This window comes from Vicugna pacos, chromosome 11 (genome assembly GCF_048564905.1).
Source record: "Vicugna pacos chromosome 11, VicPac4, whole genome shotgun sequence".
NCBI classification, from domain to species: domain Eukaryota; kingdom Metazoa; phylum Chordata; class Mammalia; order Artiodactyla; family Camelidae; genus Vicugna; species Vicugna pacos.
In genome coordinates this window covers 77,554,209-77,579,631 of record NC_132997.1, presented here as the reverse complement: position 1 = coordinate 77,579,631, position 25,423 = coordinate 77,554,209, and the positions used below count along the sequence as shown (strand labels likewise).

General features: G+C 36.6%; 1 protein-coding gene across 12 annotated transcripts in view; it reads right to left on the bottom strand.

The window, feature by feature from the left end:
* Positions 1 to 732: 732 nt before the first annotated feature.
* BTRC (beta-transducin repeat containing E3 ubiquitin protein ligase) overlaps positions 733 to 25,423 on the bottom strand; it is a 150,420-nt gene continuing 125,729 nt past the window's right edge. For all 12 annotated transcript variants that reach the window (XM_006210499.4, XM_006210500.4, XM_031682715.2 and 9 more), the window contains 11 exons: positions 25,162 to 25,393; positions 21,687 to 21,873; positions 16,783 to 16,879; positions 15,995 to 16,132; positions 15,395 to 15,513; positions 13,459 to 13,708; positions 12,874 to 12,992; positions 11,574 to 11,684; positions 10,047 to 10,125; positions 2,667 to 2,859; positions 733 to 1,071 (listed from right to left, as the gene is read on the bottom strand). In XM_006210499.4, coding sequence (XP_006210561.1) covers positions 2,698 to 2,859; positions 10,047 to 10,125; positions 11,574 to 11,684; positions 12,874 to 12,992; positions 13,459 to 13,708; positions 15,395 to 15,513; positions 15,995 to 16,132; positions 16,783 to 16,879; positions 21,687 to 21,873; positions 25,162 to 25,393 — 1,494 coding nt within the window. In that variant the 3' untranslated portion in view covers positions 733 to 1,071; positions 2,667 to 2,697. The remainder of the gene's footprint in view (positions 1,072 to 2,666; positions 2,860 to 10,046; positions 10,126 to 11,573; positions 11,685 to 12,873; positions 12,993 to 13,458; positions 13,709 to 15,394; positions 15,514 to 15,994; positions 16,133 to 16,782; positions 16,880 to 21,686; positions 21,874 to 25,161; positions 25,394 to 25,423) is intronic.

The following is a 25,423-nucleotide window of genomic DNA, read 5'->3' as shown; positions in this document are numbered from 1 at the left end:
TCCTTTCTGTAGGCTGAGCCTTACCAGTGATTTAAGATGAAGTACAATGCTTTTTATTACACATCTAATTGTTAATGAGCGGAAATGCAATCAGCAACTCCTTCCACACTCTACATGGAATCGAGGAGACTGCTGAGTCTAGAAAAGATTCGGCCATTGATGGAGCCCAGGAAATTTCTGGTCCCCCTTTTGCGGGGTGAGGGGTATTAGAAGGAGGAGAGAGAAGAGTTGCAAATACGATGAATACCATTTTGAGAATCCACTGTTGCCATATAGGGTCTCTTGCAGCAAAAGTCTGGGTTTGAACTTTTGACTGAACAGCAATGAACTCTTCTAAGTATTGCATTTTCTCATTTGCCTCATGCTAACTGAGGATACTTTCTTCATATTCTTTCTTCTCAGGTGGAGCAGAGAAACATGTTGAAGGGGAGTGGGGGAAAGGGGAAAAGGGGCAGAAATGGAGAAAGAGATGGAAGGAAAGAGGCCCAGATCTTCCAGGGTGTGCATTTCTGTTTTCTTTCTTTCTTGTCTCAGAGGCTACACAGACAACTGTCTCCTCCTAAGCACAGTGGAGCTGGGCAGATCTTGCCAGGTGCTGGGCATTTCTGCAGTTTATAGGGACACACTGGGTGCTGTCTGGCTTGAAGTTGTATCTCCTGTCCCCTAGAAGTGGGTCTCTTCCAGTAGGCTACCTAGGGAAACTAGTTCTTCTTAATGGCAAAGCAAGAGAGATTCTGGCAAAACACTAAATATATTTATAAGTCATCTTTGTCTGGAACCATATGAGGAAAAAACAGGTGCAGAGGGGAAGGAAGGAGGGGAGCGGAGGTGAGGTTTAAAAGTTCCAATCATTCACAAAAGATAAAAGACATCTTCTGATAGCAGCACGGAAGCAGTCAGCTGTGCTGAGTAGACCATCCTGGGTCAACTGCAGACCAACTGTGTCCCAACAGGAGTCTTAAAGCCCCGCTCCTCGGCTAGCCCGGGGAGAGTGGGTAGTAGTTTGATTGTTACTGTTGTTGCTCATCCTGGTATTGGCAGATACGTTAAATGCCGCAACTTTAATGAGTCCTGTGTGAAAACAGAGCAGTCATTAGTCCCTTTCCCTGTATTTCTCACTTTTTCTAAGAGGAAAAGAATATTAACTTAGCTGTCGGTTGGGAGAAAGGCTCAGAAGTCCTTCCTAATGCCTGCTCTCTGTCCATGCCATGCAGGAGCTTCTATCAAAGGTGATGTGGCCTGTTTGGGGACTTGGCAGGGCTCACTGACATTTTCACGGCTGTAGTGCTCAAGCAGAGTGACTCTGATGTCCAGAGATTAAGAATGACTACGGTAGGTGTAGCATCAAGCTCTCAGCTGCTCCCTATAATGGGAGGCCAGGCAAGGACAGCTCTGAGGTTCTGGCCCTTAGGGGCCATGAATGCAGTGTGCCACTAACAAAAGTAGGGGAGTGGGGTGAGGCTGTCTGGCTGCTTGGCTGGAAGATATTAGAAATTAAAAATGGCAAAATGCCATAGAAATCTAAGGATGAGAAAATTCTGGCAAAAGGAGGGGATGAGTACATGATGAGTAACATTTATACTAATGGCCACTTTTTACTGAGGGCTTGTTATGTGCTAGGCACTGTACTAAACTAAGCACCAAGGAAACTAAGGCTTTGGGAGGTTATTTGCCCAAGGACACAAGGCTAGGGTTCTCAAGCAGGCCTGCCTGTGTGTTTTGGTTGAGGAAGTAGCATGTCCTCTGGAGGAAGTAGCATGTCCTCTGTGAGATCAGTGAGCACTGAAGTGAGCCCAGCAGGGCACAAACCACCCTATTCAGAAGAACCACAGTAAAAAGATGTGCAGAAAAGTGTACTAAATGTGTACTTCTGCCACAAGAACAGAGGTAAGTGAGGGAAACAAAAAATCATAATTATGGCAGCAATCCCCAGTAGACAGTACAGATTTCCCAAGCCAGTAGTAACCTATATTTGAAATGGTCAGGATACCAGGTATGATCTGAATATACCATGGATATAAATAAAGATGAATATTAGGAATATTTTCCTGCTCCAAAGAGAGGATGGAGACTTGAGTGGGAGAATACATGGAGTTCTCACCAACTCCAGAGCCACTTCCAAGGTCAAAAGGCAATACTTTTCCCTTTTGGAGGGGGTGGGGACTTGGGGATAAGCATAAAAAAGCTACATTTTATAGTCAAATGACACTCATAAAGCAGAGCTGTGAGAAGTCACTATGATATTATCAACAGATTTTTCCATTCACACGTTAGATTATCTGCTTGGTTTAAAGGGTCTCCATGATAGGTACCAGTTTAACCCGGGAATTACAAAGCCAAAGGCTTTGGGGTCATTACTCTTAGTTTTGAAACTGATTCAAATTTCATTTTATTTTCTTAATCCTACTGGGTTACTGGGGCAGAAATACTAGTTCTACTACACAAGGATCATGTAGATCTAGTTCAAGAATTATCTAGAACTGAGGCTGGCTACTTCACTCAAAGGCAGTGTCCAATGTGCAGCCGTGTCTCATGATGTCAGCTTCCCCTGCTCCACAGGACTCGTAGATACAAAGGAAATGAGAAGGGTCCATGAACTTGCAATACCTTACAGCCAATGTTCCATCTCCTACCCACAGTGTTATGTACACAATTCTTTTTCATACCTGGGCAAGTCTGAGGTCAGTATATGATTATTTATCTGGAGATATAGGTGTATGTTCGAGAAGGGGAGCGGGAGGGTTCAGCTTGGGCAGCTGGATCATTTAGGAAGTCCCAGATGAGGATTGTGTCATCATGTGAACTACTGACAATCTGGAATTCATCAAACTGGAGTCGGAAAACTCTTCCAGAATGCTCCTAAAGAAGCAGAAAACAAAACTTTTGAACTACTCAAAATCAAAAGGACACAAATTCAGCAATATGTCAAAAGGAGTCTATGGAAAGGCTATGCTGATAGTTTTCTCTACCATTTACCTGAATACAGGGGAAAACCTTAATTTGGGTTAAAAGCAAGATGGAAAAGTCAAATATCAGGTAGTTAGTTTCACATCCAAAGTAGTAATCACTAGAGCTGACACATGTCAAATAGTATGCCAGTTTCTCATCACTAACTTTCCTAGACTTAGGCTGAAAGAGGACATTCCTCACTACCTCCCTGGCTTTATCTTCTTCTCTGTATCTCTAGGATTCTTTTACAATCAGAGGCCAAGGACTGATAAATGGTGTGCTGGTATATATTAGTCAATTAACTCTCCCAAATTTGTAAAAGCATTTACACATTTTATGGTGTAAAAATTTCTATCCTGGCCAATTTTGAGTTGCCCATGTGAGGTCAACCAGCTTGCAAAATTCATGGAAATCTAACAATTGGCTCTTATAAGCAGGTATAAACCTGTTTCACTTAAAATAATGTCCTCAGGTTCCATCCACATTGTAGCATGTGACAGTATTTCCTTTCTTTTTAAGGCTGACTAATATTCTATTCTATATATATATAACAAATTTTCTTTATCCATTCATCTGTCAATAGACACTTGAGTTGCTTCTACCTCTTGGCAATTGTGAATAATACTGCTACAAATATGAGTATGCAAGTATCTCTTTTAAATCCTGCTTTCAAGTCTTTTGGATATATACCCAGAAGTAAGAGTGCTCGATCATATGGTAATTCTACCTTTAATATTCTGAAGAACCACCATAGTTTTTTCCATAGAGGCTGCACTACTGCACTATTTTACATTCTTTACAAGAGGTAAATGAGCTCATTAGATGAGCATCTGTGTTCATAAGAGATATAGGCCTAGAGTTTTCTTTTGTTGTAATATCTTTGTTTGGTTTTGGTATTAGGATAATGCCGGTCTCATAGAATGACGTAGGAAGTATTTACTCTGCTTCTATCTTCTGGAGGAGACGACAGGTAATTGGTATACTTTCTTTAAACGTTTGGTAGAATTCACCAGTGAACCCATCTGGGCCTGGTGCTTTCTGTTTTGGAAGGTTATTAATAATTTATTCAATTTCTTTAATAGGTATAGTCCTGCTCAGAATGTCTATTTCTTTCTGAATTGTGGATGATTATATTTTTCAAGGAATTGGTCCATTTCATCTAGGTTATCAATTTTGGGGGCAGAGTGTTGTTCAGTCCATGGGATCTGCAGTGATACAAAGTTGGGTTTAACATTCAAAAATCAATGTAATATAGCAATTAACAGAATAAAGGTGAAAACCATATGATCATCTCATTGGATGCAGATAAAAAACATTTAACAAAACCAACATCCATTCCTAATAAAAATTCTCAGCAATCTAGGAACTGAAGGAACTTCCTATTCCCCTGATAATGTGTCTATGAAAAACCTATATCTAACAAATCTATATAAAAGTATATGTAAAATGGTAAAAGACCAAATGAATTTTATCCAGCATAAAGACATCCACTCTTACGAATTCTTTTGAACATTGTACTGATGGTCAGTACAATAAAACAAAAAGGAAAAATGAAAAGTAACATAGATTGGAAAAGAAGTGTATTTCTATATACTTGCAATGAATAATTCAGAAATCAAAAATTTAAAATACCATTTGTAATAGCATTAAAAAATAAGAAATACTTAAGAATAAATAATGACAAAAGATATATAAGACCGTTACACTAAAAGCTATAAAACATTGCTGAAAATTTTAAAAGACCTAAAAAAATGGAGAGATGAATTTTTCATGGACCAGAAGATTCAATATTGTTAAGAAGTTAACTCTTGCTAAGTTGATCTAGATTCAACATGATCCCAATAAAATCTCAGATATTTTCTGTTGCTGAAATTGGCAAACAGATTCAAAAATTCACACGAAAATGCAAAGGAAAACAACTTTGAGAGAGAACAAAGTTGAAGGACTTACACTACATGACCTCAAGAGTCATTAAAAATCTGCAGTAACCAAGATAGTATGATATTGGCATCAAGATAGACAAAAAGATCAATGGAACTGAACAGATCCATAAGTAGATCCACATATATATGGTTAATTGGTTTTTGAAGAAGAAAAAAGATATGGTCTTCCGAATAAGTGGAGCTGGAACAACTAGATATCCATATGAACTCTGATCTATACTGTGTACCATCCACAAAAATTAACTCAAAATGAATTGCAGAACAAAATGTAAAACCTAAAACCATAAAATTTCTAGAAGAAAATAGAAGGGAAAATCTTTGTGACTTTAGATTAAGCAAAGAACTTTTAAAGATGTAATAGCTAATAACATAATCCCTAATAGGAAAACTTGACACATTGGACTTAAAAATTAATTTCTGCTTTTCAAAAAGATACTTTAAAGGGAATGAAAAAACAAACCATGGACTGGGGGAAAATATTTGCAAACTATATATCCGATAAAGAACTTATATCCTCACTATGTAAAAGAATCTTAAAACTCAGTAATAAGAAAACCACTCAATTAAAAAAATGTGCAGCACATTCAAATGCTTCAACAAAGTAGCTATGTGGATGGCACATAAACACATGAAAAGATGCTCAATATTATTAACATTAGGGATGTAAAATTAAAATTACAATGAAATACCATGACATATTTATTAGAATGACTAAAACTTTTAAAAGACTGCACCAAGTATTGGTAAGGAGTAACTGGAAGTCTCATGCACGGTTGTGCTACCATGTCAAACTGTACAGCTAGTCTGGAAAACAGCTTGGCAGTTTCTAAAAATATTAAACATACACTTACCATGTGACTTAGCCATTCTGCTCCTATGATTTACCCCAAAGAAATTAAAGTGCATGTTCATACAAAGACTTGCACATAAATATTTATAGAAACTTTATTTGTAATAGACCTAAACTAGAAACCTAAATTTTCATCAACTGGCAAATGGATAAATAAATTTGGGTACAAAATAAATATATCCATTTATTGTATGTCAATAATATCGCAATAAGTCTGTTTTTAAAAACTCAGTAACCCAGAGATGCAAGGATTTTTTAATAGCTGCAAATCAATCAATGTGATGCATGACATTAACAAACTGAAGAATAAAAACCATATGATCATCTCAATAGATGCAGAAAAAGCTTTTGATAAAATTCAACGTCCATTTATGATGAAAATTCTCCAGAAAGTGGGCATAGACAGAAAATACCTCAACATAATAAAAGTCATTTATGACAAATCCACAGCTAACAACATACTTAATGGGGAAAAGCTAAGGCATTTCCTCTAAGACAGGAACAAGGCAAGGATGCCCACTTCTGTCACTTTTATTCAACATAGTTCTGGAAGTCTTAGCCATAGCAATCAGAGAAGAAAAGGAAATAAAAGAAATCCAAATTGGAAATGAAGAAGTAAAACTGTCACTGTTTGCAGATGACATGATAATACATATAGAAAACCCTAAAGAAATGATCAGAAAACTACCAGAACTTATCAATGAATTTGGTAAAGTTGCAGGATACAAAATTAATATACAGAAATCAGTCGCATTTCTATACACTAACAGCAAAATAGCAGAAGAAGAAATTAAGGAAATACCATTTACTACCACACCAAAAAGAATAAAATACCTAGGAATACACCTACCCAAGGAGGCAAAAGACTTGTACTTCAAAAACTATACGACACTGATGAAAGAAACTGAAGACAACAATAAACAAATGGGAAGATATACCATGTTCTTGAATTGAAGAATCTATATTAAAACTGTCATACTGCCCAAGGCAATATACAGATTCAATGCGATCCCTATCAAATAACCAATGACATTTTTCACAGAGCTGGAACAAAAAATGTTAAAATTTGTATGGAAATGCAAAAGAACCCTAATAGCTAAAACAATCTTGAAAAAGAATGGAGCTGGGGGAATCACACTCCCTGACTTCAGACTACACTACAAAACTACAGTAATCAAAACAGTATGATACTGGCACAAAAACAGACACACAGATCAAGGGAACAGGATAGAAAGTTTAGAAATAAACCCACACATTTATGGTCAATTAATCTACAACAAAGAAAGTAAGAATATACAATGAAGAAAAGACAGTCTCTTCAACAAGTGGTGCTGGGAAAACTGGACAGCTATCTGTAAAAGACTGAAATTACAACATTCTCTAACAACACATACAAAAATAAACTCAAAATGGATTAAAGACCTAAATGTAAGACCAGATATTATAAAACTCCTAGAGGAAAACAAAGGCACTCTTGGACAAATCACAGCAATGGTTCTTTTTGAACCAACTCCTAGAGTAATGGAAATAAAAGCAAAAGTAAGCAAATGGGATCCAATTAAACTTAAAGCTTTTGCACAGCTAAGGATACCATCAACAAAATGAAAGACAACCTACAAAGTGGGAGAAAATATTTGCAAATGATGTGAATGAACAACTAATTTCCAAACTATATGAACAGCTCATATACCTTAATATCAAAAGACCAAGCAACCCAAAAAATGGGCAGAAGACCTAAACAGACATCTCTCCAAAGAAGACATACAGATGGCCAATAAGCACATGAAAAGATGCTCAACATCACTAACTGTTAGAGAAATGCAAATCAAAACTACAGTGAGATATCACCTCACACCAGTCAGAATGGCCATCATCAAAAAGTCTACAGATGATAAATGCTGGAGAGGGTGTGGAGAAAAAGGAACTCTCCTACACTGTTAGTGGGAATGTAAATTGGTACAGCCACTATGGTGGACAGTTATGAAGGTTCCTTAAAAACTAAAACAGACTTACTGTATGATCCAGGAATCCCACTCCTGGACATATATCTGGAGAAAAATATGATTCAAAAAAGACACATGCACCCCAATATTCACAGCAGCACTATTTACAATAGCCAAGACATGGAAACAACCCAAATGTCCATCGACAGATGACTGGGTAAATAAGATGTGGTATATATATACAATGGATTACTATTCAGCCATTAAAAAAGAATAAAATAATGCCACTTGCAGCAACATAGATAGATCTGGAGATCGTCATTCTAAGTGAAGTAAGCCAGAAAGAAAAAGAAAAATGCCATATGACATTGCTTCTATGTGGAATCCTAAAAAAGGGACATAAATGAACTCATCTACAAAATAGAAACAGACTCACATAGAGAATAAACTTATGGTTACTGGGGAGGAAAGGGGTGGGAAGGGATAAATTGGGACTTTGAAAATTGCACCTCCTGGGGAGTGATGCAAATGTAAGTTATCTTGATTGTGATGGTGGTTTCATGGGTATATATACCTATCAACATTTATCAAATTGTACATCTGAAATATGTGTAGTTTACTGTTCAGGAACCATACCACAATAAAGGCGTTAAAAAATAAAAATAAAAACTTAGTAAGACAACTCAATAAATAAATGAGGAAGAGATTTGAACAGACACTTCAAAAGAAGATAAGCACACCATAAGTTCTACACCATTAGTTATCACACAAATGCATATTAAAACTACAACCACTACACACTCACTCAAACGGCTATAGTGTTTTTAAAAACTGTCAACACCAAGTCCTGTCAAGGATGTGGACAAATGGGACATTTATACATTGTTAGTGGAAATATAAAATGATTTGCATTTGCAAACCCCCAAAATGCTACTTTGGGAAATAGCTTGGTAGTTTCTTTTAAACATAAAATATATACTCAGAAATCATACTTGTAATATTTGCCCAAGAGAAATTAAAACACACACACACACAAGCCGGTATGGCAATGTTTTTAGTATCACCAAAGACCAGAAACATTCCAAATGTCCTTCAACTGGTGAGTGCATAAGCAAAGTGGCTCATCCACACAATGGAATACTACTTAGCAATAAAAAGGAACAAAGTATTAATACGTGCAACAATGTGGATGAACCTCAAATGAAGTGAAAAAAGCCAAATACAAAAAGCTACGTATCCTATGATTTAATTTATATGACATTCATAAGGTAGCAAAACTACAGGGGCACAATCAGATGGATAGTTGCTAGGGGTTGGGGGAAGGGATTAATACGAAGGGGCATCATTTCTGGGGCGGTGGAAATGTTCTATATCTTGACTGTGGTATTTACACAACTGCAACATTCATAGAAATACGCTAAAAAAGGGGGGGGCAAATTTTGCTGTATGTAAATGATACCAGACTTAGATCAATTGTAAATGAATGAAAGTACACATTAAAAAAAAAGTGTGAAAAATGCTGGTAAAACAGGTTTGGCACTGAAAGAATGAGCATTAAATTTAACAAGGAAGCCAAGCAATGCATCTCTCTTCTCCAGAGCAGAGGTTGCCTAAATGTCAAGAGTCAGGATTCAGAACACTGGGCTTCAAATGCTTGCTCTCATCTTTTACCTGAGTTGTGCAAAAGAGTCTGTCTTCCCTGGTGCCCGATCTAATATTTTTTTAATGGAAACAGCTTTCAACCTTCAGCCACTTTTCGATCTGGGCCTTTGGTGAACACTATGACAAAGAAACTGGTGCTTTCGAAGGTGACATTCTTCCTTTTGAGTCACTTCTTTCCCCACATGTCAGGATGTTCAGGCAAGGGAGTATATGAGGAACAAAAGAGCCAAGATTCAAATTGCTGGAGGCAGCGTACTTTAAACAGGAAGCAAAACTGAGGGGCTGACCAGGGGGTTCACGCAGACTCCCATGGCACTTTTTGCAGGCACAGGTGTGCAGGTCCTCAGATTCTGGACAGGTTCCAATTTGAGTAATTATGTTCTCTCTCCCTAAGTACCTCCTACTGTTTCCGGTGGATACAGAACTCTTATTCACTTCCTGTACTAAATTGTTGTGTAGAGTTGCTGTGCAGCTGTTAAACAGCTGCCACATTCCTTTTCATATACAGTCTCTAAAGCACTTCTGGATGAAAGGCAGCTATATAGACATATTTTATTGTCATGTATTGGTTGCCTTTCCACTTAGCAGTAGGCTTTGTGAAGTTCTAACGATCAAATCCAGATCTGTACTCCACTGCACATCAATTTAATTTCTTCCCCTTCCTGCTCTCCATACCCCTCTAAACAACAAGGCTCTTACCACAAGAGTCCGTAGACAGAGAGTTCCTGCAGGAGCACGGGGGTCCAAAGCAGCTACAAGATCCCACACTTTAATTTTTCTAAAGATCAAAAAGGGGACAAAAATCATAGCTAAAAGCAAAATTAACAGAACACAGGAAGAAAAGCAAAAAGTTATGGCAATAAAGATGTACAGTGAAGATAGTTTATAGGATAAATGCAGCTCTCAGGAATGCACAAAAACCTAGAGACTTGGTTCTTGCATTCATTCTTGGGTAGAGGTTATTTGGTCTTAAAAGGGGAAGACGTATGTGATTAAACTAAAAACGAAAAACAGGTTAGCTTTAATGAAACTGAAGACAGTGAATGGTAAAGTTACACCATACTTTGGGGCTAAAAGGAGTTTTTATACATTAGAACTCATACTGATATAAGAGATCACTTAGACCTAGGAACCTACAACTCTGAGGCATCTTCTTTCTGGTCAATTCTAAGAATGGCCCCGGTCACACATACCAGAGGACTGGGGTCCATTAAAGAGCTCTGGAGTTTATATAAACAAATCCTCATATTTTGATTTAAATAAGAGAAGTTTAGCCCTTCTAAAAATCAATTATAGGTCATGTCTCCTCAAGGTAAATAACAGAAAAAACCCAGGAAAGGTGGGTACAGATCAAAACCAACGCAATGAGAAAATACAACATTGGACCTAACTGGAACATGTCATACCCTGAACAATTTTCCCAGGGGTATGACAGTGATGGCTGACTCAAAGCAGAGGAAATGGGTCTGTTAACACCTACTACCGCTTGAGTTGTCTTAATATATTAGTATAGCTAGCTCATAAACTAAGATAATGTCGTAAGTTAGTTTCTGGTATTTAGTATTTGAACTGTGGCCTCTCACTCCTCCAAATCAGGTAGGTACCCTGAGGAGGAGACATGATAGAAAGGCCTTCATAAGTGAAAACACTTTTGTAAGAATTTACTATGTGCTTAGCATTTCTGGACATGGGATCCATCCACAACATGAAAGGACTCTATGACCACTGGAAATTAGACTGAGGGGAAGTAAAGATGACTGAATTCGTTGTCACTGAAATGCTTGGAGTAAAGACAGGAGAGCTTTACTTTTAGGAAACACTCAAAGGGATAAAAAAATTCAAGACCCTTCCATGTTAATAAGCCCCAAAGATACTGCCCTCCAACATTTTAGTTTTATTAGGAGGTCATTATTTTATATGCATATCTTGATATACTGGGTTTATCAGGTTCTTTGCTTTGCAGGGAAAAATGGATAGATATATAACCAAATAACCAAAATATTAATGAAAACCATGAGCAAACAAGTACAATTAAATGATTAGGAACAATATTTTGGAAAAGAGTAAACAAAGAAGAGGTAAATACATAGATTAGACACAAGAAACAGTATATTGCATTCTTTCTGTAATATCTATAATCCTTTAGAGACAAAGAAAGGCTATATTTAACATCCTAAGGCAGGAGGAGTAAGAGGTAGAACTTAAAAATGTCTTTAGCAAACTCACCCATCATAGGCTCCACTGACTATCCTCTTGTTATCAAATCGAATACAGCGTACCAATTCCTCATGGCCTTCTAACACTCGTAAGCATGCACCACATTCTATGTCCCATAACCTAAAAAAGAAAATTGAGTCAAGTGAATTTTCATGTATTATTCTTTAAGCTTGGAAAATGTTATAATGACATATTTCACATGCCTTTTAAAAAAATCCACAAAATAAAATCAATCAACACCCATACACAAATGTACTGCTTTCAACATAATTTATTTCCTTATTGCCATATAACTCAGGCAAAAAAAATGTACAATTCAAATTCAAATATGTAGTATATACTTTCAAAGCACCAAGCTTTATATAATTCTGTTATCAGTGTTGCCAAGAAATAAAAAGGACGAACTCAACGTACACAGTTGCCTGTGAAGGAAATGACCAAGCCAAGGAAAGTAATGTTTCCTGAAATCACCATTAATAAGAATGAGAGGCAGTATTAGTGACTTCCTGCCCTCACAAAGCACGTCCACCTCTGTCACTGAGGACATTGCTTTTGCTCCACTGTCCAGGACACTCTTTCTTATATAATGGAAATACAAAGTAAGCGCTCAAAAACTTTTATATACCTAAATTACATATGCTTTCAATCCAAATGATTTCTAGGAATGATAATTTCCTTAGATATAACCATAGCTCTGTTGTTTTTTATGGCCTTTTCATTCCCTTAGTACATCTTTGAAGGAGGGGAGAGGGTTGATAATTCTTCCAAATTCTATTCATATGTATGTCACTCATCTTTGTGAAGGGAAAGCACCAAAAAGTACTTCAAATTTGTGGATTCTTCATAGTTTCAAAGACTGGAACTCCCTGGCCAATAATGTAATGCTAAAAAACCAAAATGTACAATTTCTAGTAGGGAAACAAATCTTTCTTCTTTTCTCTCTCTCTCTTTTTTTAGAACAGTGGCAGAGAGAAAGGCCTTTAGGTATTTATTAGCATTTTTCAACAGCAGACAGGAGAAATTTAAAGAGACGGGCCTTCAACTTCTGTTTACTTATCTATCTCTCTAGCCCACTTCCTTGTTCAAGCAGTGCTTTTTAAATAGGTCTATCTGGTGATAAAACTATTACAGGAAGGAAACACATCAACAAAAGGCTGTGCTGTGCTGCCTCTCTGCTTGGGGCAAACTTTTGACCTGTAAGAAGCTACAGAAAGGAAAAACATTTTATTATAAACATAACACAGTTGAAGATTTGTTTGAATGGCAGTGTAACACTGATCCCTTCTGGGCAAGGGCACCAGCTGCTCACCTGATAGTATTGTCAGATGAGCCACTCACGACCAGCCTGTCTCTGTACTGCAAACAGGCAATTCCACGTTTGTGTCCATTTAAGGTCCTTACAAATTCACAAGTACTTGTGTTCCATACCTGAAACAGACATAGCATTTGGCAGTTCATTTGGCAACTGGAGTCTTGGGGAAGCAGAAAATAAGAATGAACTAACAGGGGAAGTAACTTCTCAAACCAACCCAAATCAAACCAAAAGTATTTTAACTCACAGTAATATAGGGCTAATTTGTCGCTGGCTGCTATCACATGAAAATTCCTCAAACTGATGCACTCTCATGCGGTTAGGCTAGTCTTACAAATTTTCTTGAACCTGAACTTACCCTTGCCCTTTTTGTACGCACCTTTATTTATAGGAATAAAATACCCAACAAAAATTGTCACACAACTTAACTCACTCATTACCTTTTTACACATAAACTAGTATCTGATTTAAATATTAAGTATTCTACAATGACATTTAAATATGAAATTGTCCTTGATCAGATTTTCAAATGAACTCTTCTCCTATTCTGTACTGAGAACTTAATGAAAAATGTCTTATTACCTTTATAGTCCTATCCCCAGATGCAGAAACAATGTACTTGTCATCGAAGTCTACAACATTGACTGCAGCTCGGTGTCCGACAAGCACCCTCCGGAGGGTGATGTCAGTTGGGGAAGCCATATCCCATACAGCAATGGAACGGTCTTTGGAGCAGGTCACCATCATGCCATTATTGAAACGTAAGTGCAGAACTGCCTCACAATGGTGAATCAACGTGTTTAGCATTTCACCTGTATTTACATCCCATACCCTGGAACAAACAACATTAAGAAAGCTGTGCCACAGTCCAAGACTGTGGTAGTACTCAAGCTAAAATCTATTACCAGAATTCAACCACCTCACTCCTCATTCCTCCCACTCCAATCTCATAGTTAATGTTACACCCTACTCTCCTTTTGCAGCTTTGAGATTGAGCTGAGGTAAAGTGTACTGATGGACCATGGGGAAGTGGTAGATAGAGGGCTGGACTGGGAGAGGGGAAGAGGAAGACGACGGGACGCTGCCAATGTGAAACCCTTACGACACACTGCTTGAAATGTGGTCTAGTTGCAGGGGGTAGGAATCAAGTTGCAGCCACCAGCAACAGCTAACTGGCCCCAGACTTCAGGATTATTATAAAACTTCTGACATTCAACCTGATACATCTTAAATTGGGAATATGATTAATAATTGCAGCATTGGTGGCCCCACAGACAGCCCTCAGGACCTACAAAGGACTGACAAAGGCTAAGAAGCTTCTATAACAGATTGACTTAGTGCTGTGTATTTGAGCTTGAGGACCCTGGATCTTAGTTTTCACTACACAGGTCAAGGCCCAAGATTACCTGGATTCTAAATCTAGGGCCCCAGTTCTATGCTCTGAATGGGTGTAGTGATCAAGAAAGCCACCCCAATATAATGAGTGTGGGGCCCTTGTATAGCTTAGGAATTTTGTGTAATGATACATTTTACTTTGACCCATTTTTGTATATTTACTTTGGTTTTTAAAACACATTTTATTTACTTTTTCAATTTCACTGCCTCTTTTAGAAAATCATTTTTCCCTATCCTAAAAATGATGTTAGCCTCTACACTCTTTCAGTTTTCTTGAGGCTCCACAAGCACCAATAAATGTTAAATGTGGATAACTAACAACAGAGTTTGCCAGGCCTTTAAGTCAAAAGACAAGAAATAGGAACAGCCTTTTCTATTCACAAAGGATAACTTGGAATGGTAAACATTTAACTTCAGAGAATCTAACAATGCAGTTACCTTTTTTTTCCTTCAATTTTAAAATGTTGCTTTTGACGCATTATGTTTGCTAAATCCTTTATTTTAGCTCAAGGCAAAATTCCTAACAGAGGTTTCCAGCAGCGCTGCCTGTACCCAGAACTCAAGCTACACTGGACTCCAGCGGCATAATGGCTGTGTCATCAAATCACTAACGCCTCTGGAAATTGAAGGCCCCTCCCTGAGTGAAGCTTGCAATTAAAAACTGCAGGGACAGCAGGGGAAGAGGCTAGCAAAGAGAGAGCATGGCTCACCTGTACACATTTGAAAGGAGATAATGCATGCCGGCACTACAGTTACAACCACCTGAAAAAAGGGGGCTTAATTCTATTCATGTCATTCCCCTGTGAGGTGTTTTTTTTTAAGAAATGCAAGGTTTACTAAGTTTCTATAATAGATGATTCCCTCATATTAAAATAGAATATGTAGTTTCTTTTAAAAAAAATGTAGTTTCTTAACTGTACAAAAATGTGAACATACCTTAACCATTCCTAAATCAGGTTTTCTAGTTCTAGACTGACACAATGATGGGGGAAGCTGATGGTTAATTCTTTAGTTATAAAATTTCAGAACTGTGCTCATACAGGTATATACAAAATTACTATCTAAGACAGAACAGAGTGAATCCGGTATTTCAGAGTTCAAAAGATAATCTGAAATTTTCTACCTGACCGTGGAATCCGATGATCCAGTTATGATCACCCTCTCGTCATACTGGAGACACAGGACAGAACCTGTGTGGCCTGTGAGAATTCTCTTGCATTCCAATGTGCTTTTATCCCAGATCTAGGATGGCAAACAAGATCCTTTTGATCACTGTGATAATGGGGTGCTGCAGGGACTTGCTGGCTCTATTATGTGTTTGATTCCCCAAAAGAATCAAAGCCCAGGGTAGTGTGGAATGCATTCTTTTCTATAGGTATAGCTAAGCATCTATATATATGTGGCTTCAGTACTAATGCAGACTTTATCCTTTTCATTAAGGAACAGGGGTAACCTATAATTATGTGAGGACCAAAAGAGTAATAGCCCATTCAGTGCACTTCAAGAAGAAAATTTAACCCTAGCACTAGCCATTTGTATGAGCTTCTTGGGGGAAGCAGGTATTTTTCCTTTAAGTGAATGATTCTGGCTTTGGGACTGGAAACTATCTAAAACTCTCACTTACTTTCTGAAAATAATATTCAGAGTTTATGCTTTAGATTGCTTTATGAATGTGGTCACCCTCCCTCCTTCAGCTCCCTTCCCATAATTGAATAGACCTTACCTTGATTGTGTTGTCTCGAAGGCCGCTTACTATCTTCTGATCATCATATTGTAAACAGTAAACTCCTTTGCTCGTTTCACTTCGGCAGTGGATTCTCTGTAAACTATGTCTTCCACATCTCCAATTAGATTCTATTGTCTGAGAAGAAGAAATGGAAAAGAAGCAATCGTTAGGAAAAGACCAGAACTAAACTTTTATCTGACTTCCATGGCAACCAATGACAAATACTCAATGCTTCACTCAATGGGATATATAAAACTTAAGGTGTATTAAAAATGTTTTTAAAAAGCCACTTTTTAAAGTTGTAACACATTTTTCCATTTGCAAAGTAATTAAAGATTTATTTCCTAGAACTCCCCTGTATATAACTTGTTCAATTAATAACCTGGTGCAAAGATGCTGTTCACCAAAGGAGGACAAGCTACAAACCACATGAGGTTACCTGCTCATTGCTCATCTCACATCTGTGGTAGCCATTTCTACCAGTGAACTTTCAGAGGGGCTCAATTCAGAAGTTATAAATACAACTTTAACAGTTTCACTGCTATTGTATGAAGATATCATATTCTCTCACTCTCATACACTTATCCATCAGTAAACAACTTTTTTAAAGCTTTAAAATTTTTGCCTGGCAATTTGCTATATTTTATCTACCCTATTCACTTGTAAAGAAATGGATTTTTAACCCACATCAATAAACCTTAACAGGTTTGCTGTAACAGTGCTGTAACTCAAGAATGTTGATTCTCTAGTATTTGGCAAATACCCAAATATATATAGCTTCTTACCTCAATGTCTTGTATAATTTTAGGATAAAGTGCTCTATAAAAAGAGTTGGGAGGAGCATTCCCATCAGGAGGTTTGTTTTTGAATAAATACTGGCCCCTAAAAAACAACAAATATTTCCCAATAAAAATCACAATATTACACATTTTCAAGGAGCTTCATATTTCTTCAAAGTGTTTTCCTCCACAACTAGTGTTAACCTCCACAACTAGCCTGGAGAGGTGTGAAGTTAAGCTCGATTTTAGGAGTCCCATGTCAAGGAGGAACTTTCTGGGCTCAAAAGAACTCTGCCAATACTCATTTACTTTTGGGTAAAACACAATCATTTCCAGTGCAGAACATCAGAGTGTCAGGCCTTCAGGAATATATGTCAGCAGACAAGTGGAATGTGTATATTTAAAATTAATCTATTGGTCTATAGGAACTCTGTATAGAAATTCACTGAACTTATCTTTTGAAAATGTTGTTAGTGATGATAACTACCACCTTAGAACTAGGCACATGCCCCACAGATGTTTTTTCATTGAGTAAAGCTGTGCTAGTGTCCGTGGAGCCCAGCATCCTGGGCAGCAGAATGCCTCTATCATAGAGATCACTTTTTCTAGTCTTCTTTTATGTGGGGTAAGGTGTGTTGATGGCTCAGGCACCCAGGCTGCAGGTGATCAGTGTTAGCTATGCTTTAAAAGGAGCAATTCAGTTCATTTCAATAGAAGATAAAGGGATCACAGGAGTGTCCAGCAGCAGGTATGAAAGCAGATTAAAAAAAAAAAAAGAAATGCCTAAGAGCACTGTGCTGTTAAGTCTAAGGCATGAAATTTACTTTCACAGGTGTGTTCCTGGCTATGTATATACATACATGTATTTTACTACCTTTCCTTGATTCCAGTGAACAACATTTGTTAGCATCTCCTTCCTATGACAGTGCATCTCTGGAATACTCATATCCCAAGCTAGATCTTTGCTACAAAAAAAAATCAGTAAATGGCAATCACTTCCTGCTGGGTAAAAAATTTAATTCCTCATCCTGAAGTTAAGAACCCACCAAACACGGTGTGGAAGCTAGTAAACCCCACTATGGGTGTACTAACTGCTGTTCTCACTGGCACCGTGCCTTGCAAAGTGGAGACAGGCAGAAATGCCTCTGAGTGTAATCCTGGCACCAGAGAAATCATGTTTTCTCTGGGCCAGTCATCCACTCCTCCCTCTATAGCTCCATTACAATATAATTAATTGTTTGATGTCTCCAGGAACGCTTCTCCCCTGCCCTCTTCCTATTATACACCTTGAAAATTAGTTGAGAAATTTCCTATCAGTAAAGTAGCTGGCTCTGATTTCTGTGTTAGTACAGAAATGGAAATCTGCAACACAGAAGCTAAAATAATAGTTTTTTTTAAAAGGGACTAATAGGAGCAAGTAAGATGATACATCAACATAAAGAAAAGGGCAAACAAGACATATTATGAAATAATCCAGGCTTTAAGATACACCTCTTTGAACAATCTTATTCTATAAACACATTGCAGGCAAACAGATTTTGGATGAAGAGATTCTAAATCTGGTTAATAATTATAATTTAATAGTTTCAACTTTAACATCCTTTAACGAGGTAAGAATTATTAAGTTCATTTGGCAGATGAAGAAGTCAAATGTCAGGGAGGTTAAGTAACTTGCCCAAGATTACACAGCTAGTGAGTAGACCTGGGATTTGAACCAAAGTCTGATGTCAGAGGCCATGCTCTTAACTACTTTACTGTCTCTCAATGCCTACCATTCCTGTCCTCCTTTTATTTATTATTATTTTTTAAATATTTATTTATTTTACATTGTCTTTTTATAGTGGGGGGAGGTAATCAGGTTTATTTTTATTTACTTTTTTTTTTTTAACAAATACTGGGGATTGAACCCTGGACCTTGGACCTTGTGCATGCTAAACACACACCCTACAACTGAGCTATATCCTCCCTCTGTCCTCCTTTTAATCTCTGGCAATCGTATACAGGCATACCAGGAATTTCCACGTATGCATTGAAACTATCTCTACATCCTAAGGGAAAAGAAATCATATGAACCTCTGATCCTATTTTCTACTCCACTGTACTTCTTATGCCTTGCTAAAGTTATCTGAATTTCTTCAAAACAAAGATACTGCAAAAAAAAGGGTGGCGAGGTGCTGAAAACTGGTTTCTCAGTCTAATTCTATGTTGTAAGTCAAAACCTTTTATGATGGGAGCTCTCTGACAACAGGGACCACTTCTATGGGAAATGCCTAGTACTTCTGAGAAGGTGAGTATATGATAAATGCTAAATAGTAAATTCAGAATGTTATCATAAAATGTGACCTGCTGATTAAGAAAATAGACTTTTCCCAAGTGGTCTTTTATTATACTTTTAAGAGTTACCATTACTGAGCTGAGAGAGCATATTTAGTATTATTCAAGAGAAAAAAAAAGAGTTCATGTCCTAGGGGCAGGCTGTCAAATTCATTTAGATATAAAATACAACAGTAGAGTAGAAATTAAACCCTAAGCTTTTAAAGAAAACTGTGTTTATTTATTTTTGGTAGAAGGAAATGGAAGAAACTTTTAAAGACAGCATTTGGGAAAAGGCAGTATATAACAAAAAGACTTCAATGGCAAAGGAGGCTTGGTAAGACAACTTATAAGAAAAAATGCGTGATCATAGATTATTTTTTTCTAAGTAGGGGAAGACAACTAACACAGGAAGAAAGGCAACATGTAAAAACAAGTAGCCATAAAAGTGAAGGGGATACTGGAGGAAGTCTTCATGGGGTGAGCAAATACTTGTAATTTCATGCTTCTACATTAAGCTAAGATGACAAATATGGCCAAAGACAGGAAATACAGTCAGAATTCCGAAAGATACTCAAAAGAGCAGGAATGGGTTTCTGTGGCTGAAGAGAGAGGGGAAAGAGCGATAATTAGTGCTGAATCATTTCTTAGCTATACCTTTCACATACCCCTTAAAAGGCCAAAAAGCCACCTATTCAATGACCTTAGTTTTGTTTTGTTTTTGTATTCACTTTGTAACTAACATAATAGATCTCACTGTTTAGTACCAACCCTAAGCAAAACTGTGGCGCTTACATTTATCTTTGGCATTTTCACATGCATCCGTCAAGATCTGCCCACCTACTTCCTGTTCTCCCAGCCTTCAAAAAAATGACTTTGTGGGAAAGGGTATAGCTCAGTGGTAGAGTGTGTGCTTGGCATGCAGAAGGCGCTGGGTTCAATAATCCTTAGTACCTCCATTAAAATAACAAAATTAATAAATCTAATTACCTCCCTCCATAAAACAGACAAAAAAGCCCAAACAAACCAAAAAACAAGAATGTGTTTAAAAAAAAAAAGACTTGTTCCAATGTGTGATACAGTTTTACTGTCATTTATAGTCTAAATGGGAACAAAGTATATTTTAACAGGGAACAAAACCTTTAAAGTTATGGGAATGAGTCTCTATAACCGAAATTTCAGGCCAGGAATTATTCAGAGAAGAGTTTCTTTTCATTTTTTCCCCCGGAGGGGTAGAGGACTATTCCTAGTTGCCCTACAATTTTCCCATATAAGCAACTGCCTCCTCTATTTCTAAGGCTGGTCCTGGCATGCTTAGCAAAATGATGGACTTTGAATGCTATACAAGTATACACTTTTTAAATTTTTGTATACTATATAAAGAGTTTATTTCCAAACTATGAAATAGGTTATGAAAGGTAAGGTTTCTATTTTTCTATATAGTGAATTATAGAAGTGAGAATAAGGAAAACATATTTGGGAAAGAAAAGTAACTTTCACTTATGCAATTTTTATATAGCCAAATAACTGCCTGGCATTTGCTTCCTTTATTGAATTTGGGAAAAACTTTAAAGTCTTTCTAATAGAATGATGGAAATCTCTCTAGGCACTTGGCATAATATTTAAGGTCATTATGTTTATTACACATTAATGAATTTCAAAAATGCAAAAAAGAAATATATATGTGTATACATTTTATGAAACTGCTAAGAAAAGCTGATTTTCCATTCTTAACTGTTTTGTATCTCTTTATGATCCAAGATAAACAATTCATAAAACTAATTGCTCAAGATATCACTGAGCACACATATGTCTGTTGGTGCATATCTATAAATTAAAATATTTAATGTCATCTTTATTTTACTTATGAAATATATCTAACTTTCTTATAGTGACATTATATAGAAAATTATATGAAAGTTTTAACGAAATGGTTCCATTACTTTAAAAGAACAACAGCAAAATTGGTGAACGTCTCTTAGGCTGCTAACTATAAAATGCTTTAAGGAATTCAGGATTAAGTAATAACACCTCGAGAAAATATGAGTCTTAAAAAGAAAAAATGATTATACTAAATTTCATTTTTCACTCTTTCTGATGGCTTGAGTTCTTATTCTAGTTGAGCATAAAAATAATTTTGATTACAAAGATGATAAAACACCACAGGCATGGGGTAAAGGCAAGAAATCTGAAAAAGAAAATAATGATTTGTTCTGGATTATTTTAGGGGAAAGCTAGATTTACTGGCTTCTCTATGTGATTCAAAGCCATCCACTTGCCTTATAAATTACCAATCAGGCCTTTTTTAGGATACCAGTTTCTCCCCAGAAAGCTGAATGCTTCAAACAGGAGGGCTGGTCAGTTTTTCATTATATTTTGCAAAGCAGTATTAACTTAACATTATTATGTGATCTATGAGTGAATGGTCAGAAGAAAAACTATACATGAACAATTATTTAACATTTTTTGCTATACCAGAAAAATCACTATATTAAATAATAAGCAGTCTCACTGGTTCCCAACAATACTGTGTTTCAAAGGCTCTGAATGGCCAGGTCCTGAAGCTCTGTAACAGTGAAAAAAAGAAAGAGGCTCACCACCCTCTTCGTTCTGCCAGGCCTCTCCACAGAGAATCTGTCCTGACCATTCTCTCGATGAGCTTCTTCCATAACATGCCATCAGATGTCACTCGGTACCATTCCTTGCACACAAGTTCAGCAGCACATAGTGATTTGGCATCCAGGTATGACAGAATGTTCTCAGCAATGTGATCCAAACCTCGAGCTTTCGGTGGGCAGGAGGAGGCAAAGAAGAAGAACATAGATGGTAGTGAATGATTTTTCACAAAAGGTCCTTTAATACGGAACAGCATTTATTCTGCTGTGAAGGCACATCACTGTCCCTAGTGTGATCCAGTTTCTTTTTCAAACAGAGACTTGGGTAAAATGAGTGTCAATAATTTTTCCATAAGGTTACAGAAACTAACAGTATTTTCCATCTTCCTTTAGATAAGGAAGTGAAAGCTAACAACCAGCAAACCCCCCAAGATATTAAAAATAAAAAGGATTCCAGAAAATAATTCACATCTATCTATATGGATTTCAGCACTAGGGGATGTTCTACAGATGGCATCTCAAACTCTTGTGATTCAGACCCCCCCCCAAATCTCTGTATTAGGTCCATTTTTCATTCTGTTTCTATTACTGCTACAGTTCCAAAGCTGTTCAGTAAAAGAAATATCCTTTAAATGTACTAGGGGAAAGGCACTAAGTCAGAATGTTCTGGGTTATAGAATTTGGGACACACAGAAAGGAGAGAAGAAAATACAGATTAGTATAGAAGCATCGAAAGAGGAAAGACAGAGGGGTATGTTTAAGTTCAAAGATGAGTTTAATTTTGGATGTTTAAAAAAGATATTTGAGAACAGCTGCTGCTATAAAGCCCAAATGACAGCCCAAAAAAGAAAAAAATCCCAGACCAATAGATAACTTAGAATTTCAGAGACTATTTTGTAGGATGTACAGAGAAAAACAGTGGAAGTAGATCTTGGGCTGTGTAAACTGGATGGGCTAACCAATTAAAATTTTCTTCCACCCAAATCTGTACTGAGGCCTCAGAGGAATAGATCCTATAAAATAGGATGCTTGCACTAATAAACCTTTGGCTGCTGTTCTAATTCACAAGTGAGACAAAAACTTTCAAAGTTATTTCTCTTCACAGGTTACATATTAGAGGTTTGCTGAAGACTTAAATAGTGCAGAAAGATTCCTTCATACTCTGACTTCTGTAGGCACAAACTTAAACAATCAGGAAAGAGAATACCACATTTCATTTTGTGCCTTTCCCCTGAATCATACAAACACTTGGACGCCATTAGCAACAATCCAAATGTGCTTAAACGTTATTTTAATTATAAAGACTGTATGGATATCAGTCACATTTTTCAGCAGATTTGAAAAAGAAAGCATTAAATGGATGTTGTTTAGTTGGCATCACATGTTCATATTTAAGCACAAGCAGATGGAGGCATCCATCACCTAATTCTTTCTTATTGTAGAAAAATGACTATAAGCCAATTAAAGATACAATAATTGGTTCTTCATGCAAAATATAGTAGTGGTAAAATTCCTGCATCTTTTTATTAAAATTTTCTACTCTATCAGAAGTTCCCAAAATGCAATCCTGTGTTTTTAATGGCTGGCATCAAATTGCTCCTCATCTTTCTCTATGTCCCTATAATAAGTCTTTGGAAGTAATTTCACCTAACACTCCAAACAAACCCATTACATTAATGGATGACAGGCATTTTTTGAAGTAGTTTGGTTTACTAAACTTAGCCAGATAGTGCAGGTTTTTAAGTTAAAACAGCCATAAAGCATTAGATTGATGATTTAGTATGTTATAAAGTGGTCAGCAGATACACACACGGGATCAGTATTACGCAAAGAATACACAAGTCTAATCAATTGCTATTCAATTCTTAGTCGTATGCTTGAGGTAGCAGCATGTCTCTGTGATTGGGGAGAGCACGGTAATGATGTACACACAGATCGTTTGCACAAAGAAAGCTGTTTGCCTATGGCTAAAACAAAATCCAATGAGTGAAGAGGGGGCAGAAATCTATTCTATTTAACAACAACAACAAAAAATTGGTACAAATTCAGCTTTAAAAGTTATTTCTAAGATAGAAACAGGCATTTCTTTTATTTTAAAGCTCAATTTAAATTCCAATTTTTGAAAAACAAATTTTAAAAAACATGTAATTGGCAAAGATTAAGCAAAGTGGTAATATACAGTCTGGGGAAGGGTATAAGTTGGTATATTTTTCTTAGAGGATAGTTTGGCACATGTATTAGAAGCCTTAAAAATGTCATAATTCTTTAACATAGGAATCCCACTTCTGATATTTTTTCCTAGGATGCCCAAAAGGTTAATGAATAAGAATGTCCATTACAGCATAGTTTACAATGGAAAAAAAAATTTAAACTACCTAAATGTTCAATAAAGAGGTTAAATAACATGTGTTTCAACCATTATAAATATATAATAGTATAAAAATTATTTTAAAAGAACCAACACTTAGGAAAATACATTAAAAGAATATAGTAAGTAAAAAAATGTTACACTTTTGATCCCAGCTTTAGAGGGAAACATACACACCCAGGAGAAATATTATTAACACATTAGTAGTTCTCTCTGAATGGTAGGGTCCTGGGAGATTTTACTTTTATATTTTAAACTTTTTTGAATTTTCTGAATTTTCTATAACGTAACTACTATAATCAGGAAACTGCAACTAAAAAAAAATAAAAAGATATGCTATTTTAGAGATTCACTCATTTGTGTACCATTTTTCTTTTAGAATAAGCTTTTAACACAGTTGAGAACCTTATACTTTCCTGAGACAGCCATTTTCCCCAATACTGATGCCTACACAGTATTCTAGATCACCATCAAAAGCATTCAGTAAAACAACCACTGCACTCTCCAAAGTATTTTAAGTATACGTGTATACATATATGTTTAAGTGTGTATGTAAATATATACACAAATATATATATATTTACAATAGCTATTTAGTTACTGGGCAGTGAGACTGTAAACCCTAGAATTTACATATTTACTATCACAACAAGGTTCCTGAGATACCCTTCTTTCTAAAATACTTGATTAAAAACACTTCTTATTCCTTCCTACAATGTAAATATTCTGTTGATAAATTCCTATAGAAATTCAAATCCAGGTATGTTAATGTACCTTAAAACTAAGACACACTTCAAACTAGATAACACCTCAGAAAAGATTTTATTTAAACCTGTGTGTGAATAAAAATAGGGTGTAAAAGAAGGACATGAGATAGGGAGAAGATAGTGAAAAGAGATGTCTTTTTCCAGAGTTTGATTTTTTTAAATTTATATCCTAAGAAGTTACAATTAAACTACTCAAAAAATCAAGCCAATAAAGATTTTTTTTTTTAAAGAGAGAGAGATGTACAGCTGAAGATTCAGGATGATTACCACTGTAACACATCTTCCAGGCAAATTAATAGCGTAAAAACACCTGTAGACATACCTGGCAGAGCAGTTATGAAATCCCTCTGCAACATAGGTTTAAGATAGGAGTTTATGTGCCCATGTTGGTAATGACACATTTGGGATATAAGATGTTCCACAAATTCCACTTGATCAGACTCTGACCACTGCTCAAAATATTTGACACACAGTTCCTTTTCCTTCTCATAGCTTGCCGAGAGTTTCCGTTGCTTGGGCACAATCATACTGGAAGTGCCATTAGCAAGTTTTGTCTGTAGAAGGAGTGGATTAAAAGAAACATA